The following is a 27,274-nucleotide window of genomic DNA, read 5'->3' as shown; positions in this document are numbered from 1 at the left end:
CTCTGACTGCGATCTCCCGCGTCCACAGCCCATAGTCGAATCCACCACCTACCCTTACGTGCGGATTCCTGCGCACTGCAGCGCACACTCCTGTCCCCGAAATAGTGGAAACTCTCGAGGCGTTCATTGTGTGTGAGTCGCTCATCTGTCCCGAGATCTTCTCCGCCAAATCACCCCTCAGCCCCTCCCCCGAATTCCCTTACATATGGCCCGTTATCAGAAGCACACCGCCAACCAACATTGGGATGACCTTGCCCCCTGCTCCCGACAATTAAAATCCCCCTGATCTATCTGTCCTCGTGTGCCCACAAGGAATGGCCTTGCCCTCCACTGAGCAAAAACAACCGATCTTCGCGATGGTCCCTTTCTGACTGGTCTTGGCCCCTGAATGTAGTTGTCCTGCGACCTCCCCTCCCCAACCCACCATGGCTTTCAAGAACGGACTTAGTGAACGCCTCGACGAGCTGCGATTCCCTTCTCCTCGGTCGCCGTCGTCGGAGTCTACCTTCCCCGGTTACAATTCGCTGTCCCCGGGCCAGTCGGGCTTTGTGTCTGCCTTCTCACGGCCCTCGGGCGATGTCCGCGCCAACCTCCAGCGTCGCTTTACTACGGACTCCAGCAAGCTGTCATCTTGGAATTATTTGAACCACGTTGGAAATGCTACCGCTCCAGTTCCGGACCCTGTGGATTTACTATCCTCGGTAAGCTTTGGTGGCTTATCATATCCATCTATCCCCTCTCGTGGCGGTCTTATCCCTCCCTCGGAAAGCTCTATGCCACTTGCTGCAGTTATCCCCGTAGCTTCACCTCACCCTCACCTCCATCCCTAATCGTGCGGAGGGTTCCCCCTCCCCGCTCACCATAACCTCACTTCACTTGAGCCGTGATTGGTCGAGCCCAAGAGGTCCCAGGATTCCCTACTCATCACTTCTCTCCTCTCACTCACACACCTCCCTCCTCAACCTCTGATCATCCTCATACTGACTTCATTCACCTAGTTCGAGAAGAAGCGTCAACATATCGAGTACATGCGCGAACAGCGTCGCAGGTTTGAGGAGGATATGAAGATGCTGGACCTCCAACACGAACGAGAGAAAATGGAGATGGACCAGATCGCCAAGGATCTGGCAAAGGCTGGTCTCTCTGGCCCAGTCAGCGAGCCCACGACTCCTCCAGAGTATCGTGAGAATGGATTCACGGGTGGCTTCACTCGTCCAACTCGATTCTCCACTTCCAGCGTCACCTCTTCGCCTGGCTTCTTCAATGTCTTCGCCCCTTCTCAGGTGACAAGCCCACCCGGACAGATCAATCACAGCTCCTCCCAGACTCCCACCAATCGGTTCTCGGTGCATTCTGTCCCTGGATCTCGCAGGAACTCCGAAAAGGAGGACTTTAACCAGGAACCTACTTCTCCATTCCGCCCTGGGCCTTCGTAAGTGAATACTTTCGCATTCCACGTTTATTCACGTTCACAGTTTCAGTGGTGTTTCACCTTACTTCATCTGCGATAGTTATAGTCCCATTCACTCCCACCTTGCCTAATGCTCCCCATTGTGTTCCCTGTTGTGTTTCTGGTCCCGGTTGTCCTATTGTCCTGGGAAGCGCTTCCTATTGTCTAAGAACCATCTCAACAATATCTATTCAGCTAACCTTCTTTGACCAGTATTCATCGCTACTCGATGCCTTCGGCTGGACTGGGATCCCAACTTCGCCCCAACATCTCTGGATTTACCAACAACTCATCTGGTCTGGATTCATTCAACGCGGCGAAATATCTCTTCCACAACGAAGACGACCGCGCTACCTTGAAGGACGAGGACCGCATTCCCACTCCGGATATCAAAAGCTACCTGAAGCTCACGGATCCAGACGACAAGTTCCCCACTCTCTCGCGTCGAGACGATTCGGGACTGGTACGTCCACGCTCTGGGCTTCGCTCTTGGACGCTGGAGTCACTAACCGAACCACAGCTGTCTGCGAACTCGGACGCATTGGACCTGGCCAATTCCCGCACTCCCAACCCAGAGACTTGGAGCTCCCACAGCCGTCACCGTACCTCGCACCAAAGCATGCCTCAGAACGCTCTGAACATGTTCCGCCTGGAGCAACTGGGAAGTCCCAACGGCGAAAGCCACACTAATGGGGTCCGGCATTCCGCTCGACACTCTCTAGAGGCGAACTTGGTCTACAGCAGCGAGGGAGCCCATGAGAACATGCCCGCTACTTCGTCTGGTCGTCCCACGTCTCTGCAATCCTCCTACTCGACCAATGATCTTCCCACTGTGAAGGGCGACGGGTTCAATCCTGCGATCACGCCCCCCAAGACCCATGCAGAGCAATTTCACCAGCACAACGCCAGCCTCGGTCGCATCCCCGCCAACGCGGTCAACAATCGTCAGAGGGATTCGCCGGACCGTGACGATGCCGCCTTCCAAACCGCTCGCTCTCAGCAGACCACCTTGCAGGCTAATGCTGCACCTTTTGGACCGCAGCTTACCTCTACCGCTTCTGGCACTTCTGCGGCCGCGCCTGCTTCTATCAGCGGATTCCAGCCTCCGTTCTATCCCTATGGGATCCAGGCATACATGGGAACTCCTGTGCAGACCAATGGACAATACCCGGCCCCTCCTTATGGCGCCTACCCCCCGTATGGAAACTACAGGCTTGCCGAAACCCCTACCAAGGGGGTTACCTCTCGTAGGAGTGTCGATGGAGAGGCTTCCCAGCTCTCGCGCTTTACTAATTTCCCCCTTGAGCACTACCGCGGCGAGTTGTATGGCCTTTGCAAGGACCAGCACGGTTGTAGGTACTTGCAGCGCAAGTTGGAGGAGCGCAACGCAGAGCATGTGCAAATGATCTTCGAGGAGACTCACCTTCACGTGGTTGAGCTCATGACAGGTTCGTCGCTGTCACCTCTCCCCTGACGGAAGCCGACCTCAAACTAACAACATCAGATCCTTTCGGCAATTACCTCTGTCAGAAGCTGCTTGAGTACTCCAACGACGAACAGCGCACGACTCTGATCAACAATGCTGCTCATCAACTAGTTAAGATCGCCCTCAATCAGCATGGTACTCGGGCTTTGCAAAAGATGATCGAGTTCATCTCCACCCCCGAGCAGACCACGACGGTGATTCAATCGCTTCAGGACCACGTTGTGGAATTGGTTCAGGATTTGAATGGCAACCACGTGATCCAGAAGTGTCTTAACCGCCTGTCCGCTGAGGATGCTCAGTTCATTTACGATGCAGTCGGTGCCAACTGCGTGGTTGTCGGTACTCATCGTCACGGTTGTTGTGTACTCCAGCGTTGCATTGACCACGCCTCGGGTGAGCAACGAGCTCGCCTGATCGCCCAGATCACTTCCAATGCGTTCGCCCTCGTTCAGGATCCCTTCGGTAACTATGTCGTTCAGTACATCTTGGACCTTGCTGAACCACACTTTACTGAACCGCTCTGCCAAACCTTCCGTGGAAACATCCCGGCTCTCTCGAAGCAGAAATTCAGCTCTAACGTGATCGAGAAATGCCTGCGCACGGCCGATGTCCAGATCCGTCGCCAGATGATTGATGAGATGCTGGCAGGCAATGAGCTTGAGAAGATGCTCCGTGATTCTTTCGCCAACTACGTCGTGCAAACTGCCATGGATTTTGCCGATGCAGACACCCGGACTCGGATTGTCGAGTGCATTCGTCCGATCCTGCCATCCATTCGCCAGACCCCCCATGGTCGTCGTATTGCTGGGAAGATGATGGCCTCCGAAGGCTCCGGTAGAGGGAGTGCTACCACCAGTGGACAGGCGACGCCCAATGAGATGAATTCCGCGCAACTCCCAGGACCTCTACAGGGCACTCAAAAGCCTTTCTTGTACCAACACAATTCCTTCCCTCTTGGTGCTCAGTTTGGGGCTCAGAACTTTGTGTCTGCATCGGGCACAGGCTCCGCCACCAACACCCCCTCCGGTGGAGGTAGTGAGAATTCTTCCGGGATTTTCACTGCTCCTGCTGTACAGCAGCCGAATGGCAACCTGGGCGCCCAGAGTCAGTTGTATGCATACTTCTGATCTCTGTACACCTGGATCGTCGGCTCCTGTTATTGAACTGTACTCATATTGAGACGATGCTACGATATTCATGATTTACGGCAAACCGTCAACGGGTTGGGACACGACCATTGATACCATGACAAGATCTTATCGTTATGCAACACCATTGCATCATTGAATTCTTCTTGACGAAACGATGCAGACTTCGGATCGAGGCATCTACCTATCTATCTGCATCTATGTCTTGTATTCTTTCAATTCTTTTTTCTCTTCTTGTGTTTTGCAGTTATGTTTATCACGCCTGTTCTGGCGACGATGTTTACTCCGTTGTCGTCTTTCTCTATTCTTGTTGTCTTTCTATCTCGACTATGTCGTCACCTCATGTTTCCTCCCCAGTGATCCCCCTCTTGTGCTTTTATTTTTCCTCGCATTCTGCATTCATCTATTGTTCTTCTTCGGTTGTGTTTTACCACCCTGCACGAAGACGTGGACTTTGCATATCCCTATGGAGTGACGAAGCAGTGTTTTGACTGTTGGAAGCAGGTTGTTGTCATCATCAAGATGTCACAACACCGTTTTTTGTCACACTAGGACGAATTTTTGTATCAGACTTTTCAACATGTCTTCTGCATATTGGGAATGATGCTTGATGCATGGGTTACGATTTATCATCACTTGTTCCAACAGCATCAGTAGAATAGATGTACCCATACGCTTAGCAAGCAATTTTCACGGAATTGTTCTTAAGTCAGTCGATAAACGTCATTTAGTAGGAAAGTACTAGCAGGACTTGCGAGTGTAGAGGCGAGACGCGATCGACACACGGTCGCACGTGACCTGCTGCGGCCATGGACGGCGTCTCTCCGCTGATTAGCGATAAGACCTCCGAGATCTCCAACTACACCAGCAGGGTATTCGATTGAGACGTGTACGGCGCATTCTCCTGTACGCCCTGGTGCTGGGCCAAAATATCCCACCATGTCGCCCTTTGAGATTTCCCGAGCACTGAGCCAGAAGTGGCCCTGTCGCGAGCTCCAAACCAGACAGCTTGCCAGCCTCCTTGGGGTATGCTTTGCAGCTTTTTTACGCTAAGATCCAATCCAACAACACGACTTCGAAGCATTATATCTAACGCTTGACTACTCAATCTAGCCAAAAACATCTAGTCCACCGACAGTGGTCGTCCACGGTATCGCCGCAACGTGCAAGTCGACCATTGTGCGCGCCGTCCTCTCCGCCCTTGAAGTGCCGCACGCCATTGTGCGCAGCCCCGAGTGCATCACCGGCCGCCACCTCCTGACCAAGATCCTGTGGGCGACCCTCGAAGCGCTGGGTAAGCAGGGCGAATGGGAAAAATTCGGCAAGGGGCGCTGCGAGCATGTCAGCATGCTGGCGGTGCTCCTGGCGGAGTGTCTGGGCGTGACGTCGGGGAAGCCCGTGAGCAAGTTCATCCTCGTGCTGGATGGGATTGATAAGCAGCGCGAGGCGCCGCATACGCTGTTGTCGGCGCTGTCGCGGCTGGGTGAAGTGGTGAGATTCCTTGCGGAGTTGAGTGGTGCGGGCATGGTCTAATTGACGCTGTTTGCGCAGATTCCGTGTCTCTCGGTTGTGCTGATTCTGAGCTCGACACCCCGGCCGCTGTTTCTGCAGGCGGCTGGCGTGCCGCATATCAGCTTTCCGCCGTATACGCGCAAGGAGGCGATTACGGTGATTCTGGGGGGAGGGCCGCCGGCGATGGAGGGTTTGCCGGAAGACGTCTCGATGAGGTTGTATGCGCCCTTTGTGTCGGCGGTCTACGACTCATTGGTTGGGCCGACGGCGAGCTCGATTCCTACCTTTCGGTCTATTTGCGAGAAGCTTTGGCCTCGGTTTGTGTCGCCTATTGTTCTTGGGGAGCGGCCGCCGGGAGGCAGCGAGGAATGGGATTTCTCTCGGCTGCTGGTGAAGAATCGCTCGTTGTTTCGCCGCCAGGGCGAAGAAGCTCTTGTACATCACATTGTCACGGAAGAAGCCACTCCCTTGGCTAATGGCACGATCTCCAAGCCATCCCTGGCCGCCGTGTCTGCGCCTTCGCCGCTTCCATCCCTGCCGTACCTCCCCACCCTCATCCTGACCTCTGCATACCTCGCTTCTCACACGCCGCAACGACTGGACACGATTTTCTTTTCGAAGTTCTCCTCGTCGTCGCTGTCTGCGCGAAACAAGCGCGCGCACCATCGCCGACGTCTGAAGCTTCTCTCGCAGGCCAAAGCGGCCGACAGCCGCGCCGCAAACCACGCCAGTAACGACGCTGGCAAACGCACAAAGACGCGAATCACGAAAACCACGCTGGAATCAGCATTCGCAACATCCTCGGCCACGACTTCTGCGGCGAGTAGCGGCAGCGTCGGCATCACCGGCCCATCCACTATCCTCACAGCCCGGCCGTTCCCCCTCGAGCGTTTAATTGCCATCTATCACGCGATTGACCCAAACCCGCCCGCCAATCCCGTGCACCAAGCTGCGGTGGCTGATGCAATATATGCGGAGCTTGCTACGCTGCGCCGTCTGCGGCTTGTTGTGCCGGCTGCTGGTCGCGACAGTGGCGGTCGTATGGGACTAGGATCGGGCGGGTTGAGTAGTGGGAATACCACGTCTGACGCGGGAGAAAAGTGGTGTGTTAATGTGTCTGGCGACTGGATTGGAGAGTTGGCCAAGGGTATCGGCGTTGAGGTTGGGGAATGGCTCGCCGGTGGATTGGACTAGATGGTCTGTGTATGGATTACATACGGAGCATCTCTCCGTACCTGTTTAATTATTTGTCAGTTATGTAGCGGGATATACTTGATGGCATTTATTCTCACTTTGTGCGGAGCTGAGATCACCATATCCATTCATCCACTGTTGCCTTCGCACAGACCAGTATGCTGGGCGTCTGGGGACCGTGCGATGACCCGTCTCCGGGTTCGAAGCATATCGAGGAAATCGGATGTTTGTATTGATATTGCGACAAGGGCGAAGTGATCTGTTCGCCAGTGCGGAGGGAGAACAGTTGGATCGTGCGCTCATCGGACGCTGCGCAGTAGGTTAGACAAGGTCCATTGCTGGGTATCTGACGAGGGCACCAACCGCTTGCAAGAAGTCCGAGCTCCGGGCTGAGGTCAAAATCGGGTATGATCTCAGGGGAGTAGTCGAGGAACTCCAGGTAAGGTCTCGTCGAAGTATGGTACTTATTGTTCGGGTTCGGGTTGCGCTGTAGTCCGTTCGGCGGGTAGCGAATGTCGTACATTTTGAGCTGGGACGGTCTCAGCTTTGCGTCTGCGGCACACCGGGTGGACGTGTCAGCGACTTACGGAGTTTATCCCCGCGACGACCATCCGATATGGATCGACCCTGCGGATCTTGGAGACGGCGTGAGAATGCTGCAGACGCGTCGCGGTTCCACCACTGCGCAGGTCGTGCAGGAAGATCGCCGAGTCTTTCAGACCGGCGGCGATCACATCGGATGACAGCCATTCGACGCTGGTCACGAGCGCGTGCGACGAGTCGACGCGGCGGTGGAGGATCGGCTTTCCGGTGAAGACATCGCTGGCGAATTGCTTCTTGGACAGAGTCCACTGGCTGCCGAAACCGCCCAGTGTGTACAGTCCATCGGAGGTTCCCACGGCGAAGAGCGGCGTGTTGCCCTCGGGACATGCGGCGGAACACCACAGAGACGATGTTGTGCGGAGACGAATGGGGGAGACTGGGTTTGGAAAGGTCAGTGGGTTTATGGTTGAGACGGCCGGAAAGGAGGGAAAGGCGCCGTACAGAGTGAGGGCCATCGGTAGTCTCCACCTTCATCTGGATCAGGGAGCATGCGTGGCGCGAGGAAGGAATCTCCGTCGGGGCCGCTGTCCATTGTTGCGCTGACAGTGTCAGTCACGGAGAGCGGAGGACGGGAGACGTGGGCTTACAGCAGGTATCCCGTATGGCTTAGGGAGATCGAGGAAAGCTTGAAGGTGTATGTTAGCAGTTATTGGGAATTGGCCATCCTGGAGGACCATGCATACTCGGTAGGGGTCCTTGAACAGGACGCGCTCCATCGTCCGGTTGTACGTCCATTTCTCTTGGTCGCAGTCGGGGAAGCATACGCTGATAGATGATTAGTATACGAGCCGGGCGATGTTGTTCATATTGAGATGAGGGTTTTCTCACGAGACAGACGACTCTCCGCCGCGGTGGCCACCTTGGACATGATTAGCAACAAACAGATGCTCTGAAATCCATCACTTACTAGCAATAAGAATTCCAGATCGCTTGTTGCGGAGCACCTGTTTGATGGTGTAATCATTCGGCCATGGCTCGAACTGGTGCAGTCGGCTGCGGCGGACTTGGCTCGCGTAGAGCAAGCCCCGTTGCTCTTGTCGAACAGATTTAGAAATATTTAAAGCGCCGATTTCCTGGTTTATACCAAGGAGGGGATTCGCCAGGAAAGCAGATCTCTTGATTTTCTCCTTCGCAATTCGCTGAGAGCGATGAGCTTTTCTTTGACGTTTCTATAAGATGTCAGTTTGTGGCTGAATTGGACTCCTTGCAGATTACCTCATGGTCTATCCTTCGGCGCTTTACGGCATCTTTGGAGTACTGCAGTCCTGGTGTGGCCTTGTGGCTTGCTTCAATCTTGAAGTATTTCTTCTTCTCCGGGTCTAGTGGGATGTCAGTATATAACCAGCGCCATATGGGAGTTACGACGTACCATAATAAAAGCCGGGAATTTCCCTGTTCATACTTATGTTTGAGAAATAGATGCAGAAGAGGTTGTTTCAAGTCTTGTCAGTAAGAACAGATAGCATAAATTCAGGTTGGTATAAGAGAGTTGATAGTTCATGGATCTCGGGAGTTTTGATTCCGGGACCCCTCAATATGTGATCAAGAAGGAACCCCAGAGACTTGAGCTCCTGGTAAGATATACAGAGTAGTAAATATCACAGGCGACAAAAGCCGGCGTGGTTCTGTCGTTATAGAAGAGGAACACTGGGGGAGGAGTGAAACGCTGCCGTCGAGAGCTTTTTTCCCTTTCGAGAAGATGACGTCCATGCGCAGATTACGTCATCATCATCCTCTCGCTGATTGGCGCGCGCCTCTTTTCTATACAATTACCCGATTGGGAAGTCGTCCTCGTTGGGCAAGAGCTCTCTCCTCCTGCCAATTGTCCCAGTCCTCTCCTCCGTCCTTCTCCCCTTTCTCTCGCCTTCAAGTTCCAAACCATCTGGGTTCATCCCCTGTTCCCAACACTCTTATTCTGTATACTATTTGCTTTCATCCCCATATTTCCGGCATCATGGATCCACACCATGGGCAAGATGTGTCCGCAGTCTCTGAGGGCAAGGATTCCATTCCAGATCAAGCTTCCTCAAAAGATGTTTTACTCTCAGGCACACCATATACGACAATTACACAAGCCAAGCCTCTGGACGATGACGATGAGGACATCAACGCTCTCATCGAGAGTCTCGAATCGGATACGGAGGTCGAGCTAGAGGAGCGTCAAGTTAGCAACACCCACGAGCCTCGTCCCATCCCTGAGGAAATCCTCCAAACAGATCCAAGTACTGGTCTCAGTCAGGAGGAGGCCATAGCTCGTCGGAAGAAGTACGGTTTCAACAAACTGAAAGAAGAAAAGAAGAACCTGTATCTCCAGTTCTTGTCCTATTTTCTTGGACCAGTGCAGTTCGTCATGGAGGTATGTAGACTTGATCCTCCTCACTTGTCAATGTTTACTTATGGTCATGTCCTAGGCCGCGGCAATCCTAGCCGCCGGGCTTCAGGATTGGGTTGATTTCGGCGTTATCTGTGCCCTCCTTCTGCTCAACGCCTCAGTTGGATTCATCCAAGAGTTTCAGGCTGGATCAATTGTGGAGGATCTGAAAAAGACCCTAGCCCTAACTGCCGACGTCTTTCGTGACTCTCATCTAGTGGAGATCAACGCCTCGGAGGTGGTGCCAGGGGATATAGTGAAGATTGAGGAGGTATGTTGAGCACATAAACTGTCCCCAGCCCAAGCTCACTGTAAGCAGGGAACTATAATTCCTGCTGATGGACGCCTGTTGTCTTGCGGTTCTCTTCAAATAGACCAGTCTAGCATCACGGGCGAGTCTCTAGCAGTGGACAAGCACACGGACGACACCTGCTACGCCTCCTCAGCCGTCAAGCGCGGGAATGGATGGCTCATTGTCACAGCCACCGGAGACTACACATTCGTGGGTCGCTCCGCGGCTCTGGCGAATGCTGCTTCCTCTGGCACAGGTCACTTTACCGAGGTCCTCAATGGCATCAGCGTTGTCTTATTGGTCCTTGTCATAATGACTCTCCTCGTGGTATGGGTCTCTTCATATTATCGGTCCAATGACATTGTCACCATCTTGGAGTTCACTCTGGCTATCACCATCATAGGCGTGCCTGTCGGTCTTCCCGCCGTCGTCACCACTACGATGGCCGTCGGCGCGGCGTACCTAGCCAAGAAAGGTGCTATTGTTCAAAGACTATCAGCTATCGAATCACTTGCAGGCGTTGAAATACTTTGTACCGACAAGACGGGCACATTGACGTGGAATCGGCTAGAGCTCTTTGAGCCCTACACCGTCGCTGGGGTCGATCGTGATGATCTCATGTTGACTGCCTGTTTGGCGGCTTCAAGGAAGAGAAATGGCATGGATCCTGTGGACAGAGCTTTCTTCAAATCGCTTATTCGCTATCCTAAGGCTATGGCTGCGTTTGGGGAGTATAAGACTCTTCAGTTTTTCCCATTCGATCCGGTCTCTAAGAAGGTCACCGCTATTGTGCAATCACTGGATGGGGCGAAAATCATATGTGTGAAGGGCGCGCCTCTATTTGTCCTGAAGACTGTGGAAAACGACCACCCTATTCCCGAGGAGTGTGAAAGTTCTTATAAAGCAAAGGTGGCCGAATTTGCACGCCGTGGCTTTCGGTCCTTTGGAGTTGCCCGCAAACGTGATGGTAACGATTGGGAGATACTTGGTATTGTGCCATGTGCTGATGCGTTGAGAGACGACACCGCAATGACCATCAATGAAGCCAAAAATCTCGGCTTATCGATCAAGATGCTCACCGGTGATGCAGTCGGTATTGCCAAAGAAACCCTTCGACAGCTGGGATTGAGTACGAATGTTTATGACGCAGAAGGTCTTGGCCTGGGAGGAACGGGCACGATGCCAGGATCTGAGGTATATGACTTCGTTGAAGGAGCGGACGGCTTTGCAGAGGTGTTCCCGCAGCACAAATACAATGTCGTCGACATTCTTCAACAACGAGGATACTTGGTTGCCATGACCGGAGACGGAGTCAACGATGCTCCATCCCTCAAAAAGGCAGACGCCGGAATTGCAGTCTCAGGATCCTCAGACGCCGCTCGCACGGCCGCTGATATTGTCTTCATCGCGCCGGGCATATCAAACATCATCAACGCCCTGAAAACATCACGCCAAATATTCCACCGAATGCATGCATATGTTATTTACCGAATTGCCCTGTCGCTACATTTGGAGATATTCCTAGGGCTCTGGATCGCCACCATGAACAAGAGTTTGAACCTACAGCTGGTGGTCTTCATTGCGATCTTCGCAGATATCGCCACCTTAGCCATTGCCTACGATAACGCGCCTTACTCAAAGAATCCCGAAAAGTGGAATCTACCCAAACTGTGGGGAATGGCCGTCATCCTTGGACTTATCCTCGCCGTTGGGACCTGGGTGACGCTGACTACCATGATCTCTGGCGGAGAGCATGGTGGGATTGTACAGAACTTCGGACAACGCGACGAGATTCTGTTCCTGGAAATTTCCCTCACCGAAAATTGGCTGATTTTCATAACGCGAGCCAAAGGGCCGTTTTGGTCATCGAAGCCTTCCTGGCAGCTTGCGGGTGCGGTATTTGTCGTGGATCTCGTAGCGACATTTTTCTGCCTGTTTGGTTGGTTCGTTGGTGGTCAAACCTCTATTGTAACGGTCATTCGCACGTGGGTTTTCTCCATAGGAATCTTCTGCGTCATGGCAGGTGTTTACTACCTACTGGAGGGCTCCGAAACGTTCGACGACCTGATGCATTGGCGTAAGAGGCGTCGCAGACGAGCAACCCCGAGGGACTTGGAAGACTTCAGTAAGTTTCGCACCTCTTTCTTTAGACATTGACTGACTGTAACAGTTGTTACAATGCAACGGACTTCCAAGCAACACGAGGCAAAGTCGATGGAGGTGGAATCTAGCGTCAACCGCTAATACTGACGCTACGCTTACCACTTGGATGAATTGGGAGATTCTTCGGTCCGAGACTTTATTGTTCATGGGTATAGTGGTCCTCTTGGAGTATAGCTTGTATTCATTAATATGGAAATAACGAGGCTTCTGTTTTCTTTCATCAATTGCATCAAGACCACTGCTTGCTTTAGAGATGTAGGAACCTAACATTCATCAACCCCTTAAACTCGAAAGATAACCACTCCAACATGACCACAATAAGCTAAACCATGGGTATCTCACGATCAAGGAACACATGAAAGCACTCAACCCCAACTGGCCACACCCTTGTCTACAAAATCTAGAGCATGAATTAAGTAGTCAAATTATAACTAGTCAAGCTAGCTAGATAGATCGCACACATCCCCCGCAAGATTTATTGATGTCGGCATAATATGGTACAGCACATCTGTCTGACCATTCACCCATCTTCTCTCGGTTCCTCTCCAGTCCGTGATCCGGGGTAGATAACATGAGATGCTCAGTCGGGTGCCAAAGAAGGAGACGAGACTAGACAATACCGCTGAGAGAAAATATACAAGTAGCAACAAAAGTCGGTAGGAGATATGAAACAATTGAATACAGAGATGGAGTTAGAAAGGAGAAAGGAGAATCAACATTAAGCGAGTGCGTGGAAGGCTCACGGACAAATACTATGTGCATAAACAAATGACTTGACGGATCAACCAGGGGGAGAGAGAATAAGGAAACTCATTACGACTTCGAGGTGAGATGATCAACCGCCTAGAGATTGCAAGTTAGTTCACAGCATCGTACTTATCACTTGGGATATGATCCAAACGCACCTTGTCGAGGTTGTAGTCGAACTGTTCGAGCGCAGCTAGCGACTCTTCACGAGGGAATCCCATCCCTGTCAAGCGCTGAAGGATCTGATCATCTTCCGTGCCGGTCTGTAGAGCCCAGCCGGGCTCCTTCGGTCCCGTCGCAGGAGGTGCACCATTAGTGGGACTGGGGCTGGCGGATGTAGCTGGGTTCACGTTGTCGAGCGGGGCGAAGAGGGCGTCCCAGTCAGGGGCTTGGGATTTCGCGTTGGGGTCTGTGGACGATGCAGTTGCTGCGGCTGCACCACCAGGGGACGAGGCGCCGACACCCTTGTCGAAGTTGAAGAAATCAGAAGACGCGGCGCCGCCAGCTGGGGTCTTCTGCTGTGACGATTGGGGATTGTCGAATGAGAAGTCAAAATCCACGTTGCCGTTGCCCTTGCTGCCAGGTGTCTCGTAATCTTCCTCGTCGTCATCGTCCTCGGTTTCCTTGGCCGGCGCGAGGTCGAGACCAGCAAAAGCGGCTTCAAAGTCGGTTCCACTGGGCTTCTTCTCGGCAACCGCTCCACTGTCCTTCTGCGGTTCTCCTCCCACAATGGGAGCACCAGTACTCGATTCTACAGAGTGCGGCGCATCAGGAGCAGCAGTAGGATCTGCTCGCTTGGGTAGAAGGCCGTTAAACTCCGGTACATCACCCTGATCCTGCTTCACGCTCTGTTCATACTTTGGAGGGCTGACTTGCGAGTCCGCGGAAGGGGGCTGCTGGGTGGTGGGGCTGGTCGCAGTTCCTGGGACAGGGAAGGCTGCGAGTTGAGAGGGTTCGATGGTCTCGGGTTTGGCAGAAGCCACCTGACTCTGGGGCGGCACAACAGGAGTGAAGTTGTCATCGAACCCCATGGGGGCTTCGCTGTCGGTGCTATCACCATCGTCATCATCTAGCTCGCGGATAGGCGGAAATTCGGACTCCGCAGCAGCGGACGTTCCATTGGCCTTGCCTCCGGTGTTCTGCTTCATAATGGCGAACGCCTCTTCAAAGTCATTTTCCTTTTGTGACTGCGAACGCTTGTGGGCTGGTCCACCGAAGAGCTCATCGAAAGACAGATCCTTCTTTTCTTGCTGAGGCTCATTTTCATGTGAGGCTCCAGAGCTTGCAACCTGTTCGGCAGCGTCGGGGATCTCTGGGAATTTCTGACTCACATCTTCGGTACTATCCTGGGGAGCCGAAGTGGGAGCTGGCTCCGTAGGCCCAGCCTGTAACCCGGCTCCTACATTAGGTGTCTCCTGCCCACCGAATCGACTACCAGGCGGGGACACCTGGGTCGAAGAAGTCGGCGACTGGGTCTCTCCGAGTGGGAGGGCGTTAGGTGTTAGCTGTCGTGATTCGGCTGGTGTGGGAATCATTCCAACCCCACCAGACGGGGGTGGAGGAGACACTGAAGGGGTCGGCACCCCGGATGTCACGGGAGATTTAGCGGAGGTAGGTCGGGAGTCCGCACGGAAAGACGTTGGCGGCGGAGGGGTGGCAGCATTCGATGGAGCTGTGAAGGGAGGCCCGAATAGGCTATCGAAGGCACTCCGCTGATCGTTCGAGAGCTGAGGCGACAACGCATGACCGTCACTGGAGCCCGTGGCCGTGCGCTTGAAGAAAGGATTCGTGTTCTGGCTGGTTGTCGAGGGTGCAGGACTGGTTACAGCAGGGGTAACACCAGCTGCAGTCGTGCTCTCGTCGGATTCCCGAGGCTGCTCCTTGGACAAGCTTTCCATTTCCTCTTGGAGCTTATCGCGTTCGCCTTCTACGGTGGCGAGTTGTTTCTTGTTAATTGCAACAAGTCCTTTATGTTGACGGGCATCTAACCGAGCCTTTTCAAGGGCGGGCTTCAGCTGGGCAACCGCGGCATTAGCTTGACGGATCTTCTCCTTCAAGCTAGCATTTTCTTGCTGGTCCGCAGTCAAAGCAGCAGACACCTGATCATACTGATTTTGCAGATCTTGCCGACTACCCTCAATCAAAGCATATTCTTGCTGCAATTTCTGGGTTTCCGCCTTGGATGCGTTCAGACGCTCCTCCAGGGCCTTGAAATTCTTGACCTCCTGTTCATACATCGCACGAGCTTGTGCGAGACGGGTCTCAAAGTCACGCTTTTGCTGAGAGGTCTGGGAGAGATCTTGTTCGGCCGAGGTGCGCTTGGTTTGAACGTTCTGCATCTCATTTGCGAGCGAACCAATCTGATTGGAGAGGTTCGCAAGCTCAGTGGTTTCTTGGGTCAATTTCTTGGACTCCTCGGGGTCGTTGTCTCCGAGAAGGTCATCGGCAGGAGGCGGGGGAGAGCGAACGGGCTGGGGCGTTCCAGCCGACGCTCCCGTCACCTGGGGCTGAATACTCTGGCCGAAGGACGAAGTGGGGATGAATGGCTTGAACGTCGTTGCGGATGCGCTGGGTGGAGAGGTTCTAGATGACGGAGATCCGGGCGTCTGGAACGGCGTGTGCGATCCTCCCGTAGACTGAGGGATCTGTGACGGCGCAGCAGGCGCGGCCGGCGCAGCAGGAGCTGTGAAGCTGTCCAGACCAAAGAGATCTTCCGCAGCAGAGCGAGGAGCCTGAGGTGCCGGCGCAGGAGCGGGAACGGGAACGGGAGCGGGAGCGGGAGCAGGAGCTTGGGGCGGAATGGCACCCATCTGGGCCGATCCGGGGCGGCGCATACTGGGGGGAATTAAGGCGGGGGGAAGGGTCTGGGGCAATTGGTCTTTACCACTGCGTTGGAGTCGGACCAGATACATCGCCACCGCGAATTCGTCTTTGCTCAACTGACCATCGGCATCAATGTCTGCGAGGTCCCAGATTTGCGCAAGAGTTTCCTCAGGCAGCTGAGCATTCATGAAGAAGGCCACAGCCTGGTCACCACTGATAGTTCCCGCCTGGGCCGTGTCGACGGTTGAGAAGATGCTATCAAAGTGCATCTTTTCCTGCGGCGTGATGAGCCAGTCGCCGCCCGTGGCCTGGGCCGACACAGGAGATCCAAACGTCCTGTTGATAGGACTTTGCGTACGCTGCGGTCCAGTGAACTGCTTCGGTATCGCCGGAACAGGCGGGACATCGAGACCCGGTCGAGAGCCGATGGAGGAACGGGCAGAGCCACGGCGGGCGGCGGCATCATAGAGACCAGGTGGTAGCGTCTGGGGGATACCTCGCATGGAACCCAATCTGTAGGAAGTCAAGAGATGCATAGCAATGATGAATTCGGTGGCATCGAGAGCGCCGCGCTGTTTCGTATCCGCCAAGTTCCATATCCGACCGAGGATTTCGTTAGGGAGTCTTGCACGTTCGAAGATCTGCTTCGCCGCCTCGCCTACCGATGACATGGTGGTCAGCAGCTGCCAACTCTTCACTAGACGTGGCCCAAAAAACAACGGAATACATACCAGAGATGATCCCACTTCTCGACACGTCCGATTTCTCAAACAACGACACGAACTTGTTCACATCCTCTGGGTTCAACGGAGGAACACGAATTGGCGCCGCACCAGCAGCGGTAGCTGGTGGGGGACTGGTAGTGCCGGACTCACGCGCAGGAGCGGTAGTGTCGACGACAATTCCTTCGAACCGTGGGAGCGGACCAGCTGAACAGAGCCACGGCGTCAGTACTCTCAAGTCTGTAAAGCCAACAGAAACTAAGAAGCCACACTTACGTTGCATTGCAAGCTCCTCGGTAGGAGCGCGACCGGCTTGGGCATGTCCAATCAACCGCATAACCACCCCGAAGCCCGACGGGGTCAGGAGACCCCTGTTCTCCTTGTCCGCAATCTGCCATATCTACAGCCGCGATGTCTGCGTTAGCTGGCCACGTTCGCATGCCATGCACGGGTGCATAAGGAGGTCCCTGTCACGTACCAGACCGAGCGTTTCCGGGGGCAATTTGGTCTTCTCGAAGAAAGGTACGGCGACCTCGCCGGTGATGACGCCAAGGTTGGTCGTATCGGCCACCTGGAAGAGTTGGTAGAAGACTCGCTTCTCCTCTGGTGTCAAATTGAGGTTCGGATGTCGAGCTGTTCGGAGTGGTGGGTGTACCCGTCAGTTCCGCTGGCTCATCAAGATGGTTGTCTCCTGAAGGTGTTGTCCTCCCGCGCTTGGATGGCTAGGATTCGGAGGCACGGAGCTGGGAAGATTCAGGAAACTCACCATTGTCAGCCATGATGATAGCTCAGGAGGAGTGGACCTCCCGTCAGGACTAGCAATTTCGCGGAATGTTGATGGGGGAATTGTTGTGACGGGACTGAGGTAGATGGGGGAGTGCAATTACGCAGTAGTCGCCCCGAGCATGGATGGCCAAGACGCTAGCTTCTGGGGAGTTGGAGACGGGAGGGACAGATGGGATCGGCCAGGGAGGCGCGAAAGAGGACGACAGTCCGAGACGGAGAGAATAGCAGGAAGCTGGGAAAGCTTAGGGAAGCTCAGGGAGAGACGGAGAACAGAGAGAATGATGAGGTTCAGGACAGTCCGTCAGTCGAGGGGGCGGATTCTGCCGGGCGGTGAGGCAGTCAGCGCATCATAGTAGTCCAACTCCACCCATTATTCAGGAGTTCCTGGGGAACTACGGTCCACCGAGTAGAAAGAGGTACCTGTTTAGCACGGTCTATTTTTCACTACCTACACCATAACAGCACTACAACGGGAACGACAGGTAAATTCATGGCGGCTTCAGGGATATTAAAAATATATCAGACAAAGAAAACACGGTCTGGGACTACTAAGCCAATCTTCTCTCCTATTTGCAGGCAGTTCAAAGATAGATAAGAACCTGGGCCAACGCCTGTCCCCACCATAACAGCAACAATGCACAAGGAATCAGCTCGAGACGCTTAGTACTCGGCCTCAACCTCTTCCTCCTCCATGGAGTCGCTGGCGACCTCCTCGTAGTCACGCTCCAGGGCGGCCAGATCCTCACGGGCCTCGGAGAATTCACCCTCCTCCATACCCTCACCAACGTACCAGTGCACGAAAGCACGCTTGGAGTACATGAGGTCGAACTTGTGGTCGAGAGCAGACCAGGCCTCGGAGATGGCGGTGGTGTTGGAAAGCATGCAGCTGGATCATCGTTAGCTTCCATCTTCGTTCTCCAATCTCGCCAAAAACTTACACAGCGCGGTTGAGGTTGGCAAGGTCGCCGTTGGGCACCTGCTGGGGAGGCTGGTAGCAGATACCAATCTTGAAGCCAGTGGGGCACCAGTCGACGAACTGGATGGTACGCTTGGTCTTGAGGGTGGCCACGGCGGCGTGGGTCTCCTTGGGGACGACATCACCACGGTAGAGCAGGCAAGTGGCCATGTACTTGCCGTTGCGGGGATCACACTTGACCATCTGGTTGTTGGGCTCGAAGCAGGACATGGTGATCTCGTTGACCGAGTTGGCCTCGTGGGAAGCCTTGTCGGCGGAGATGACGGGGGCGTAGGCGACCAGAGGGAAGTGGATACGGGGGTAAGGCACCAGGTTGGTCTGGAACTCGTTCAGGTCGACGTTGAGGGAACCATCGAAACGCAGAGAAGCGGTGATGGAGGAGACGACCTGGGCGATAAGGCGGTTCAGGTTCTCGTAGCTGGGGCGCTCAATGCCGAGGTTGCGGCGGCAGATGTCGTAGATGGCCTCGTTGTCGACCATGAAGCTGCAGTCGGAGTGCTCCAGGGTGGTGTGGGTGGTGAGGATGGAGTTGTAGGGCTCAACGACCGAGGTGGCGTTCTGGGGGGCCGGGTAGACGCAGAACTCCAGCTTGGACTTCTTGCCGTAGTCGACCGAGAGACGCTCCATGAGGAGGGCACCGAAACCGGAACCGGTACCACCGCCGAACGAGTGGAAGACGAGGAAGCCCTGCAGACCAGCACAGTTGTCGGCCACACGACGAACCTTGTCGAGGACCTGGTCGATCATCTCCTTGCCAACGGTGTAGTGACCACGGGCATAGTTGTTCGAGGCATCCTCCTTGCCAGTGATCATGTTCTCGGGGTGGAAAAGGCTGCGGTAGGTACCGGTGCGGACCTCATCGACGACATTGGGCTCGAGATCACAGTAGATGGTACGAGGGACGTACTTGCCCTGGCCTGTGTGCAATTGGCGGTCAGGAGTGTGCGTGGGAGAGGACGGGGAGCATTAGGAGACGTACCAGTCTCGGAGAAGAAAGTGCTGAACCCATGGTCGGGGTCGCTCTGCTTACGCTCCTCAGTGAGGTAACCATCGGCCTAGGAGCATCCACAATCAGATTTCCATCATCCCACAGTCCAAAGTCGCGTCCAATGTTTCCATCCACATACCTGAATACCGTGCTCGAGGCAGTAAAGCTATCATCACGCACAACCGTCAGTTCACCCGATACCATCCAAATGATGTTTACCTCTCGTGAATCTCGGAAGATACGTGTCGAATTGAGCGGAATTGGAAGGAGATTCATACCTCCCAGCAGGAATTGGCGATCTGGCAACCAGCCTGACCGACTGTGCAGGGTTAAAAAAAAATACGTTAGTAACACGACAGGGACAACAAACGGGATCCCACTGGTTCGTCACACACCGTTCAAACTAATAACTTCTCTCATTTTGTCGAGTCCGAAGAGAAAAGGCGAGAGGATCGAGTCAAACAAGGAGGAGGGGAGGCGAGTGGTGAGTTGGAATGTGGAAGAGGGGGAAAAATACCCAGGACGATGGTCGATCTGTACGGGTGTTTCAGGGGTAAGTAACTGGAAAAAGTGACTCCGAGGCGAGAACCCGAGGGGAGCAGTGTGGATCAAACGTGAGGAATGGGGATGAAGGGAAGAGGGAGAGGGATTGACAGAGGGAGAGAGGAAGGGAAAGGGGGATTGCAACGTACCAAAGGGCCCTAGGGTCGAGAACAACAGTAACGGGGGGGGAAGGAGAGAGGGAGAGAGAGGTGTCGATGTGGTTGTTTGTCCCTTGGTTTTTTGTTGATCGTTCCCGTTGGGTCGCGTCGGGCCTGCCTGGCCCCTGATTGGTCTGCGTGGCTCCCCTCACCGCTTGACTGGTCCCCCCGCTGACTCAGCCATCCCGTTCGGGGTCCGTCTACATGCACGTGACATGACGTTGATCTTGTCCGCTGCGGATAGCTTCATCATCGACAGGTGATGCGTCCAAACCACCTGTCTCCTGCGTTCTTTTCCTCCTGTCAATAATGCCCCCAGATCGGCCCCCTTCCTGAACAATGTATTACCTGGTCGTCCTTCTACTCTTCCTCATTGTCCCATTGGTCTCCGCCAATGTCGAGAAAACCATCTTCCTCGCTCCCCCGGCCACTCTTCTACCCTCTATCGATCCCTCCCTCGACGACCTCGGTCTCCAACGTCTCTCCCCCAACAACCCCGTCCTCCGCACCAAACTCAATGTCTCTTTTCCAACCGACACCCAGTCGGGTACGGACTCGTGGTACTTTCTCGAGAACCTACATCCGGGGCAACGATATGAAGTGCGGATCTGCTGGTTAGCCACGGTAGGTCTCTCTCCTCCGTGCATCTAATGACTTCCCCATCGATCCTTGTGTACAAAGACTCACCGCATCCAGCAACCAACAGCGTTCACCCTCTCGACCTTCACCCTACGCGACGCCCTCGACGACCCATCTCTCCTCTCCGCCATCAGTGTCTACGCCTCGACCCGTCTCGATACCAAATCCTATCCCATTCCCCACAAACCGTACGCTCCCGTTGACCCGGCCCCGTCGCCGGATTCGGCATTGTTCCTGCGCGTCCGCGCTGCAGCAGATTTCTTTTCGCGCGACTTGTCTCTAATGGAGGCACCGCCGCCCGTTGTGGCAGATATCATTCTGGACCCCTTCCTGGCGAACATCTTCCCGCGGTCCCTCGTGCCCACCGCTGCATATGTCTTGGTCGTTGCCGCTTTGGCGCTGGTTGTGGCGCGCTTCGTATGGGGACAGATCCAGAAGACCGTGCATACGGCAGGGACACAGCGGGACCAGGAGAAAAAAGCCCAGTAGACGATTAATGTACGATGTAATGAACCTTTGTAAAAGAACAATTTGAGACATTCTATGGACGTGATAGCATCAAGCAAATTGTGTTTTTCTATGCATTATTGGACGGGGTCGTAGATATATATTCTAACACCAAGGGGCACCTCCTACTCCAACAATGAAAACACCGCGAAGAAAATCATACGATGCAACTAAACACAAGGGGTCTTGTTAAGCAGGAAAACTAGAGACGTAACGGCGTGGAAATCATCAGGTAAAGAACGAGAAAACATCATGAAATATCGATAAATCAAGAACGGGGATTGGTGGGCAACACAAGGGCAGGTCGTAATCAAAATAGCTAGGAAAAGACAACAAGGGCCAGCATTGTATGGTCTATGATACCCAAATTACGTATCTCACCAATCAATCTTCAAAGAAATGCAGAACGGCACGAATACCCTTCGACCCCAGTCCGTGAGGCGGATATGAGATATAGAGGGGCTCGTCCTGCGCTCCGAGTTTGGCGCGGAACTCACTCTTGCGCACCAGGTGGAATTGCTTCGCCAGCGCTTCGTAAGTGCGTTGCAGCACCTTGATCTTCGGCCCGTGCATGTTGTGGCCCGGGGTGAGGGTCGTCGTGGCCCCCGCGCCGAAGGTGAGCGACTTGACTCCAAATCGGGCGGCCGTCTGGATGGCATGGGTGACAATGTGCTCTATCACACCGTTCGGGGGCTCCGGGAAAGTCGAAACTGTACTTGACCTGCATGCCGTACCGGGGAGATAATGTCGCCAGAGCAACAAAAGCGCAGATAGTGCCGGACTTGTCGACTGCGTAGAAGTACCACCGGTGCTCGGAGTCATGCCAGGGCCGGATCTCCGACAGGTGGACCTGGGTCCCTTTGCGGTTCGACAGCCAGTCCTGGATGCGCTGGTCGATCTGCTCGCGAATCTTGTCCGATACCATCTCGCCCTGGTTGAGCGAGACCAGCTTGACCCCTTCGTTCTCCGCGTGTCGGATCTTGCGAGCAATCTCCCCATCCGAGGCGGCTTGGTTGCGGGAGGGGTCGACGCGCTCCTCAGCAATGCACGACATGCTGCGCCAGCCCAGCTTCTCCCCCAAGATTGCCTCCACCTGCGGCGAGCACAAAAGCCATATCGGCTTGTATTTGGTCTCTCGCCGCAGCCACTGGAGAAATTGGGTGATCACGCGATTGTATTGACGAGGGTCGCAAAGTGGATCCCCAGGGATGACCGCATAGTGGCTGGTGCTGGGCACATAGGCGATGGCCGCGCCTGTTCCCATATCCCGCCAAATCTTGAAGCGCTCGTCGCCCCAGGATGTCGCAGTAGCGTCGCCGTAGTTTGCGACCAGGTGTTCCAAAGGCTGCAGATGTTCCTGGCTGGGAGCGACGGGCCCAATTCGATCCCGCAGCCATGCCGGCTCCATCGTCGAGGATTCCGGATGGCGGAGCTGCAGCATCGGGGGTTTGGCGGGGAAGCTTTTCGGATCTCGGTGGAAGAGAGAGGCCAGGCGGATATTGCCCAGTTTCAGCAGCAGCATCACCAGACGCTCCAAGCCTACACCGGCACCCGCATGCGGCGGAGCACCCCATTCAAAGCCTTCCATATACTCTTCCATACTGTCCGGGTTGATGCCATTGCGGCGCATGTTCTCCTCCAACATGCGCGGGTCGTGGATCCGTTGTCCACCAGACACAATCTCTTGACCGCGAATGAAGATATCGAAGGAATTGGTGAAGCGGCTGTCATCGGGATCTGGCATTGCATAGAATGGCCGGGCACCCACAGGGAACTTGTCAATGATGTAGTAGTCAGTTCCATACTTCTCTTTGACGAGCTCGCCTAGACGGATCTCATCCCGGGTATGAAGATCCTCGTCTTCTGGCAGGAGGTTGCCATCCTCGTCACGCCAACCGGAGTCATTGAGCATCTTGATGCCGTCGGCAAACCGGATAATGGGTGTCTTCTCCAGCCAGACAACGTCTTCGGAGGGGAACTGTTGCTTGATGATCTCCACCTCGCGTCGATACCGGCCGTACACACCCTGCAAGATATTCTTGATGACCGCGTCCAGAACGTCAAGCATTTCATGGTAATGTTCCTCAATGGCCATTTCGATATCAAGGCCGGTATACTCGGTCAAATGCCGGTGAGTGTTGGAGTTTTCGGCACGGAAGACGGCACCAATTTCATAGACCCGCCCGAAGTCGGCTGCAATGGCCATCTGCTTTGCCAGCTGCGGGCTTTGCGCTAGGAAGGCATCCCGACCGAAGTAGTTGACCGAGAAGACGCTGGCTCCTGATTCCGTGGCCGAGCCCTGGAGCTTGGGAGTATGGATCTCGATGAAACCTTGCTCATCAAGGGCGGTACGGAAAAGATTCCCAACGGCCGACTGAATGCGGAAGATTGATTGCGACGTTGGAGTGCGCAAATCGAGCAGCCGGTTGGCCAGGCGGACGCGATCGGGAATATGACTGCGTCGGCCTTCGACCCGTTCTTCCTCGGGAGAGCGGATTTCCGCTTCATACACGCTGAAGGGAACGGGCTCCTCGCGGGTTGACAACTACATGGATGGCATCGACGGCCAGTTCGACGTCATGGATGGTGCAGCCCAGGACGGGAACCTGGGGAGCCCGAATGGTGCCCCGCACTTGGAGAATGGATCCAATGCGGAGATGTTCGGCCCATTGGACCATGGCAATCGACTTGACGCCGGGTTCTTCATGCAGGACACCCTGGAAGGTCACCAGCTGCTGACGGAAGACGAGGAAGACCAGTTTGGCGCTCATGCGACGAACGACATGCAAGCGCGCGGTGAAGAAGATCTCCGTGCCTACCATGTCCTTGGAGATGGTGTCGAAGGAGGTGCGCAACTCGCCGGAGCGGGTGCGCGACTGGACTAGAGGCAAGGTGCCGTAGCGCGCCTTCATCTCGGCCGTCTCTTCCCGAAGCGCATTGGCAACATCCTCCCGCCGATGTTCCGAGTCCTCCGATTGACGGTATTCCCCACTGAGGCGGGATCGTTCTTGACGACGCTGTTGACGAGCCAAGCGTTTCTGTTGATTTTTGCTCAAAGCGCCGGTGCTGGAAGAGTCATCGGAGATTTCTTCGGAAGAGGAGATGTCTCCGCGATCCCGCAGGAAGCCGGCCAGGATACTCCGGCGCGGGGAGAAGCCAGAGGAGGAGGACTGAGTGGAATGACGACTGGGAGCGGGAGAGGAAGTATCCAGGTCGGATTTGGGGACGATCTTGCTGAGGGCACGTTTGATAGACATGATTAGATGCGATACATAGAGAAACGAAGGATGAGGGGCAGAAAGGGAGGGAGTGAGAAGAGAGTTTATGAAGGGTTAAGGGTTCCGAGTGGAGTTAAGTAGCCCGGAGATGACGGAAGAGAGGGATGCGGCGACCACGATTGATGTTCGACCAGGAGAGGTGAGAATGAAGCTGGAGTAGAAGAAGTAGAGAAGGAGAAGTTGAAAAAGATGAAGAAGACAATGATGATGACGAAAGAAGAGAAAAATAAGACGCGCGAAAAAGAACAGGAACAAAACGGGCAACTGGCGCTTTTCCCTGTTCGGCGGCTGGGGGGAATGATGTCATCACGACTTGATGGCTTCTTTGGGAACAATGAAAGGCAAATGGGATCACATTGTTGTAATGATGTTCTTCTTCTTCTTCTTCTTCTTCCGCCAATGCACTTTCGCCTCCAATTCTACCCCCAATCGGCCCCTGGCCTTCGACATGGATTGACCCTGGTTCTTCATCATCGTTGCCATCCTTATAGACAGCCTGCATAGAGTCCCCCGTCTTATCTCCGACCCGCCGACGTCCTTGGCCCAGGCTTCTTTCGTCCCGTTCGTGTCTGACCACCCTCACTCTCACCCTCAACCCTCCTTTCCTTTCCCCCCCGATTCTGCATCTTCAATTAATATCAAGATCTGCTGCATCATTGACGGATGTCCGATCATGGCCTCTCGCTGGTGGCTTCTCGTTCAGGCGGTTTTCTGGCGCTTTCTCATGCGCATCGGCATGTTCCTGCATGACTTCTCCTCTCCACCTCGGCCTCCCCGGTGTTCCTTCATCCGATACGTCCCCGTCGGCGACTCCCACATCCGACTGTACTTCTACTGTCCGCCTTCATACCATCGGGCCCGGAAAGACAAATCTAACCGCCGCTTTCCGGTGCTGATCAACTTCCACGGAGGTGGGTTCACTTTGGGTTGTGCCTCCGACGATGGTCGCTGGGCGCATTTCGTCCTGGACGAAGCGGATGCTGTCATGGTCAGCGTGGGCTACCGACGCGCCCCCGAACATCCGTTCCCGGCCGCCGTCGATGACGGGGTCCAAGCGCTCCTGTATTTGGCCTCTCACGCCGCCGAACTGGGGCTCGATGTCTCGCGCATCGCGCTGAGCGGATTCTCGGCGGGCGGGAACCTGGCGGTGACAGTCCCTCTGCGGTTGCGCAGTTTGCTGGCGACGTCAGACCCGTCTCCGAATGACCAAGACGAACCGGTGGTGCGGGCCGACTCCACCGAACAACTGATCGACGGGTCGGCGAGCGATCTCAACATCGTCGCGCTATTCTGCTGGTACCCGATCCTCGACTTTGAAACCTCCCGCGCCCATCGCCGCGCCATGAGTATCATGCCGGACAAGACCTTGCCGGATTTCTTCACTACCTTGTTCGATGAGTCGTATCTGCCCCATCTAGCGGACCGGCGATCGCCGTATGCGTCGCCCGTGCGGGCGTCGGACGAGGTCCTGCGCGATGCCCTGCCACACGATATTTTCCTGTATGTCTGTGAGTGGGACATGTTACTCAATGAAGGGCAGGAGTTTGTCCGTCGCCTGGAGTCGATCAATAAACATGTCCGTGCCATGATGATCGAGAGGGTGCCTCATGCCTGGGACAAGTCGCCCAACCCGTTCCGTGACCAGGACCGGGTCAATATCCTCTATCGCGATGCATGTGCAGATATGAAGGCGATTTTCGGCGGACAGGTCTGAGCATTAATGGCGTTTTGTGTTTCATGCATAGCGTAATTTCCTAACCATACACGTATATACTTAAAAGTAAACCCCAGAACCAAGAGCATTAGATCGGATTTAAAGTATCAAACAGGCTTGCTCCCCGTAACAGCCAGATACCTCCATCCACTGCGATAATTCACCACGACCGCAACCGTATTAATAAAGGAAGCCTCCATCCCCAACGCCACCACAATTATACACGGAACGTAACAAATCCAGGCCAGTACTCGCAGAAGCGGACGGACATTGCGCGTGAGATCCGTCTCGCGGACATCCTCAAACCCAGCATCCGCTAATACGCGCGCCAACCCAGAGGCCTCTTCAGAGTCCGAAGCAATCGCACCATAGCGCCGCACTTTCTCCCTCTCCAGGGCCATGGTATCCGCCGTCTGCGCCCAATGATCATATTCGTACAGCGCAACCCTGCCGCCCGGCTTCAAAACCCGCCGGAACTCCTCCAACACAGCGGGCAGGTCTCTCGCGTGCACCAGGGTTTCAATGGTATAGATGCCGTCCAGCGAGCCCTCGTCCACCGTCTCCAGTCGGTGATAGTCATCCTGTCGCACGGTCATCGTCGTTTCCCCTTCACCCAAGACCCGAGCGACATTCTGTCGCGCACGCTGCACCTGTTCCAGCAGGACGTCAACGGCGTGAACGCGTAGCCCTCTCCGTGCGAACGCAATCGCAACCTGGCCGTCGCCGCAGCCGGCATCGAGAACGCGAGCTCCAGGGGATAGCTTCAGGGACTGGTACATGTGGTCTTCCATGGCGAGGAGCGCACGGCGGATGGGGAACGGCCACCAGGTGGAGGCGGGATACAGTCCCAGATGGGCGCGGCCGTTGAAGAGCAGCCAGTTGCCCAGACGGGTCTCGAGAGAGGTGTAGTAGCGCTTGACGTCGGTCATGTTATTGATATGGCGGGGGGTGCGTCGAAGCGCTGCAGGACGATTCTGCGTACAGCATGATTTCCTGCGGCGAACATTTATACACATTTTGTAACAATCGGACGGAGCTCCTGAGCTCGCATTGTTCTCCCAAGGCCCAATAGTGTGGCGGAAGTTCTTTGTTCTGTCTGCGCCACCGATCGACTGCGCTTCCTCGACCGAATACGAGACTTGCCTAATTCGGAAGCATATCAGACTTCACAGGC

The 27,274-nt window shown here is 54.7% G+C and overlaps 10 protein-coding genes across 10 annotated transcripts; 5 read left to right on the top strand and 5 right to left on the bottom strand.

The window, feature by feature from the left end:
- Positions 1-425: 425 nt before the first annotated feature.
- Positions 426-4,063, top strand: ATEG_04843 (putative RNA-binding protein; the record flags this gene model as incomplete). The annotated part of the gene is made up of 6 exons (XM_001214021.1): positions 426-701; positions 770-832; positions 999-1,432; positions 1,664-1,913; positions 1,971-2,898; positions 2,955-4,063. 6 exons carry the CDS (start codon positions 426-428, stop codon positions 4,061-4,063), a joined length of 3,060 nt encoding a protein of 1,019 aa, XP_001214021.1.
- Positions 4,064-5,023: 960 nt separating this feature from the next.
- On the top strand, positions 5,024-6,790 carry ATEG_04842 (origin of replication complex subunit 5 family protein; the record flags this gene model as incomplete). Its single annotated transcript, XM_001214020.1, has 3 exons — positions 5,024-5,110; positions 5,198-5,575; positions 5,636-6,790. 3 exons carry the CDS (start codon positions 5,024-5,026, stop codon positions 6,788-6,790), a joined length of 1,620 nt encoding a protein of 539 aa, XP_001214020.1.
- A 115-nt stretch (positions 6,791-6,905) lies between these two features.
- ATEG_04841 (uncharacterized protein) lies at positions 6,906-8,793 on the bottom strand (the record flags this gene model as incomplete). Its single annotated transcript, XM_001214019.1, has 9 exons — positions 6,906-7,319; positions 7,378-7,769; positions 7,835-7,917; positions 7,981-8,018; positions 8,077-8,158; positions 8,222-8,252; positions 8,301-8,562; positions 8,609-8,712; positions 8,763-8,793. 9 exons carry the CDS (start codon positions 8,791-8,793, stop codon positions 6,906-6,908), a joined length of 1,437 nt encoding a protein of 478 aa, XP_001214019.1.
- A 554-nt stretch (positions 8,794-9,347) lies between these two features.
- Positions 9,348-12,300, top strand: ATEG_04840 (plasma-membrane proton-efflux P-type ATPase; the record flags this gene model as incomplete). The annotated part of the gene is made up of 4 exons (XM_001214018.1): positions 9,348-9,749; positions 9,805-10,035; positions 10,084-12,181; positions 12,227-12,300. 4 exons carry the CDS (start codon positions 9,348-9,350, stop codon positions 12,298-12,300), a joined length of 2,805 nt encoding a protein of 934 aa, XP_001214018.1.
- A 732-nt stretch (positions 12,301-13,032) lies between these two features.
- ATEG_04839 (EF hand domain protein) lies at positions 13,033-17,290 on the bottom strand (the record flags this gene model as incomplete). The annotated part of the gene is made up of 6 exons (XM_001214017.1): positions 13,033-13,062; positions 13,125-16,447; positions 16,521-16,718; positions 16,788-16,911; positions 16,990-17,114; positions 17,278-17,290. 6 exons carry the CDS (start codon positions 17,288-17,290, stop codon positions 13,033-13,035), a joined length of 3,813 nt encoding a protein of 1,270 aa, XP_001214017.1.
- A 667-nt stretch (positions 17,291-17,957) lies between these two features.
- On the bottom strand, positions 17,958-19,681 carry ATEG_04838 (tubulin alpha chain; the record flags this gene model as incomplete). The annotated part of the gene is made up of 6 exons (XM_001214016.1): positions 17,958-18,183; positions 18,236-19,190; positions 19,253-19,328; positions 19,401-19,427; positions 19,540-19,580; positions 19,657-19,681. 6 exons carry the CDS (start codon positions 19,679-19,681, stop codon positions 17,958-17,960), a joined length of 1,350 nt encoding a protein of 449 aa, XP_001214016.1.
- Positions 19,682-20,301: 620 nt separating this feature from the next.
- On the top strand, positions 20,302-21,090 carry ATEG_04837 (uncharacterized protein; the record flags this gene model as incomplete). The annotated part of the gene is made up of 2 exons (XM_001214015.1): positions 20,302-20,586; positions 20,659-21,090. The coding sequence occupies 2 exons, from the start codon at positions 20,302-20,304 to the stop codon at positions 21,088-21,090; spliced, it is 717 nt and encodes a 238-aa protein (XP_001214015.1).
- A 402-nt stretch (positions 21,091-21,492) lies between these two features.
- Positions 21,493-24,365, bottom strand: erdS (aspartyl-tRNA synthetase, cytoplasmic; the record flags this gene model as incomplete). The annotated part of the gene is made up of 3 exons (XM_001214014.1): positions 21,493-21,829; positions 21,912-23,653; positions 23,715-24,365. 3 exons carry the CDS (start codon positions 24,363-24,365, stop codon positions 21,493-21,495), a joined length of 2,730 nt encoding a protein of 909 aa, XP_001214014.1.
- Positions 24,366-25,059: 694 nt separating this feature from the next.
- ATEG_04835 (alpha/beta hydrolase) lies at positions 25,060-26,100 on the top strand (the record flags this gene model as incomplete). Its single annotated transcript, XM_001214013.1, has 1 exon — positions 25,060-26,100. One exon carries the CDS (start codon positions 25,060-25,062, stop codon positions 26,098-26,100), a length of 1,041 nt encoding a protein of 346 aa, XP_001214013.1.
- A 107-nt stretch (positions 26,101-26,207) lies between these two features.
- Positions 26,208-27,029, bottom strand: ATEG_04834 (class I SAM-dependent methyltransferase; the record flags this gene model as incomplete). Its single annotated transcript, XM_001214012.1, has 1 exon — positions 26,208-27,029. The coding sequence occupies one exon, from the start codon at positions 27,027-27,029 to the stop codon at positions 26,208-26,210; it is 822 nt and encodes a 273-aa protein (XP_001214012.1).
- Between the last annotated feature and the right edge of the window lie 245 nt (positions 27,030-27,274).

The sequence above is a fragment of the Aspergillus terreus genome, genomic scaffold, assembly GCF_000149615.1.
Source record: "Aspergillus terreus NIH2624 scaffold_6 genomic scaffold, whole genome shotgun sequence".
Taxonomy (NCBI): Eukaryota; Fungi; Ascomycota; class Eurotiomycetes; order Eurotiales; family Aspergillaceae; genus Aspergillus; species Aspergillus terreus.
Note: the sequence above shows the minus strand (reverse complement) of the source record. Positions and strands in the feature narration are given on the sequence as shown.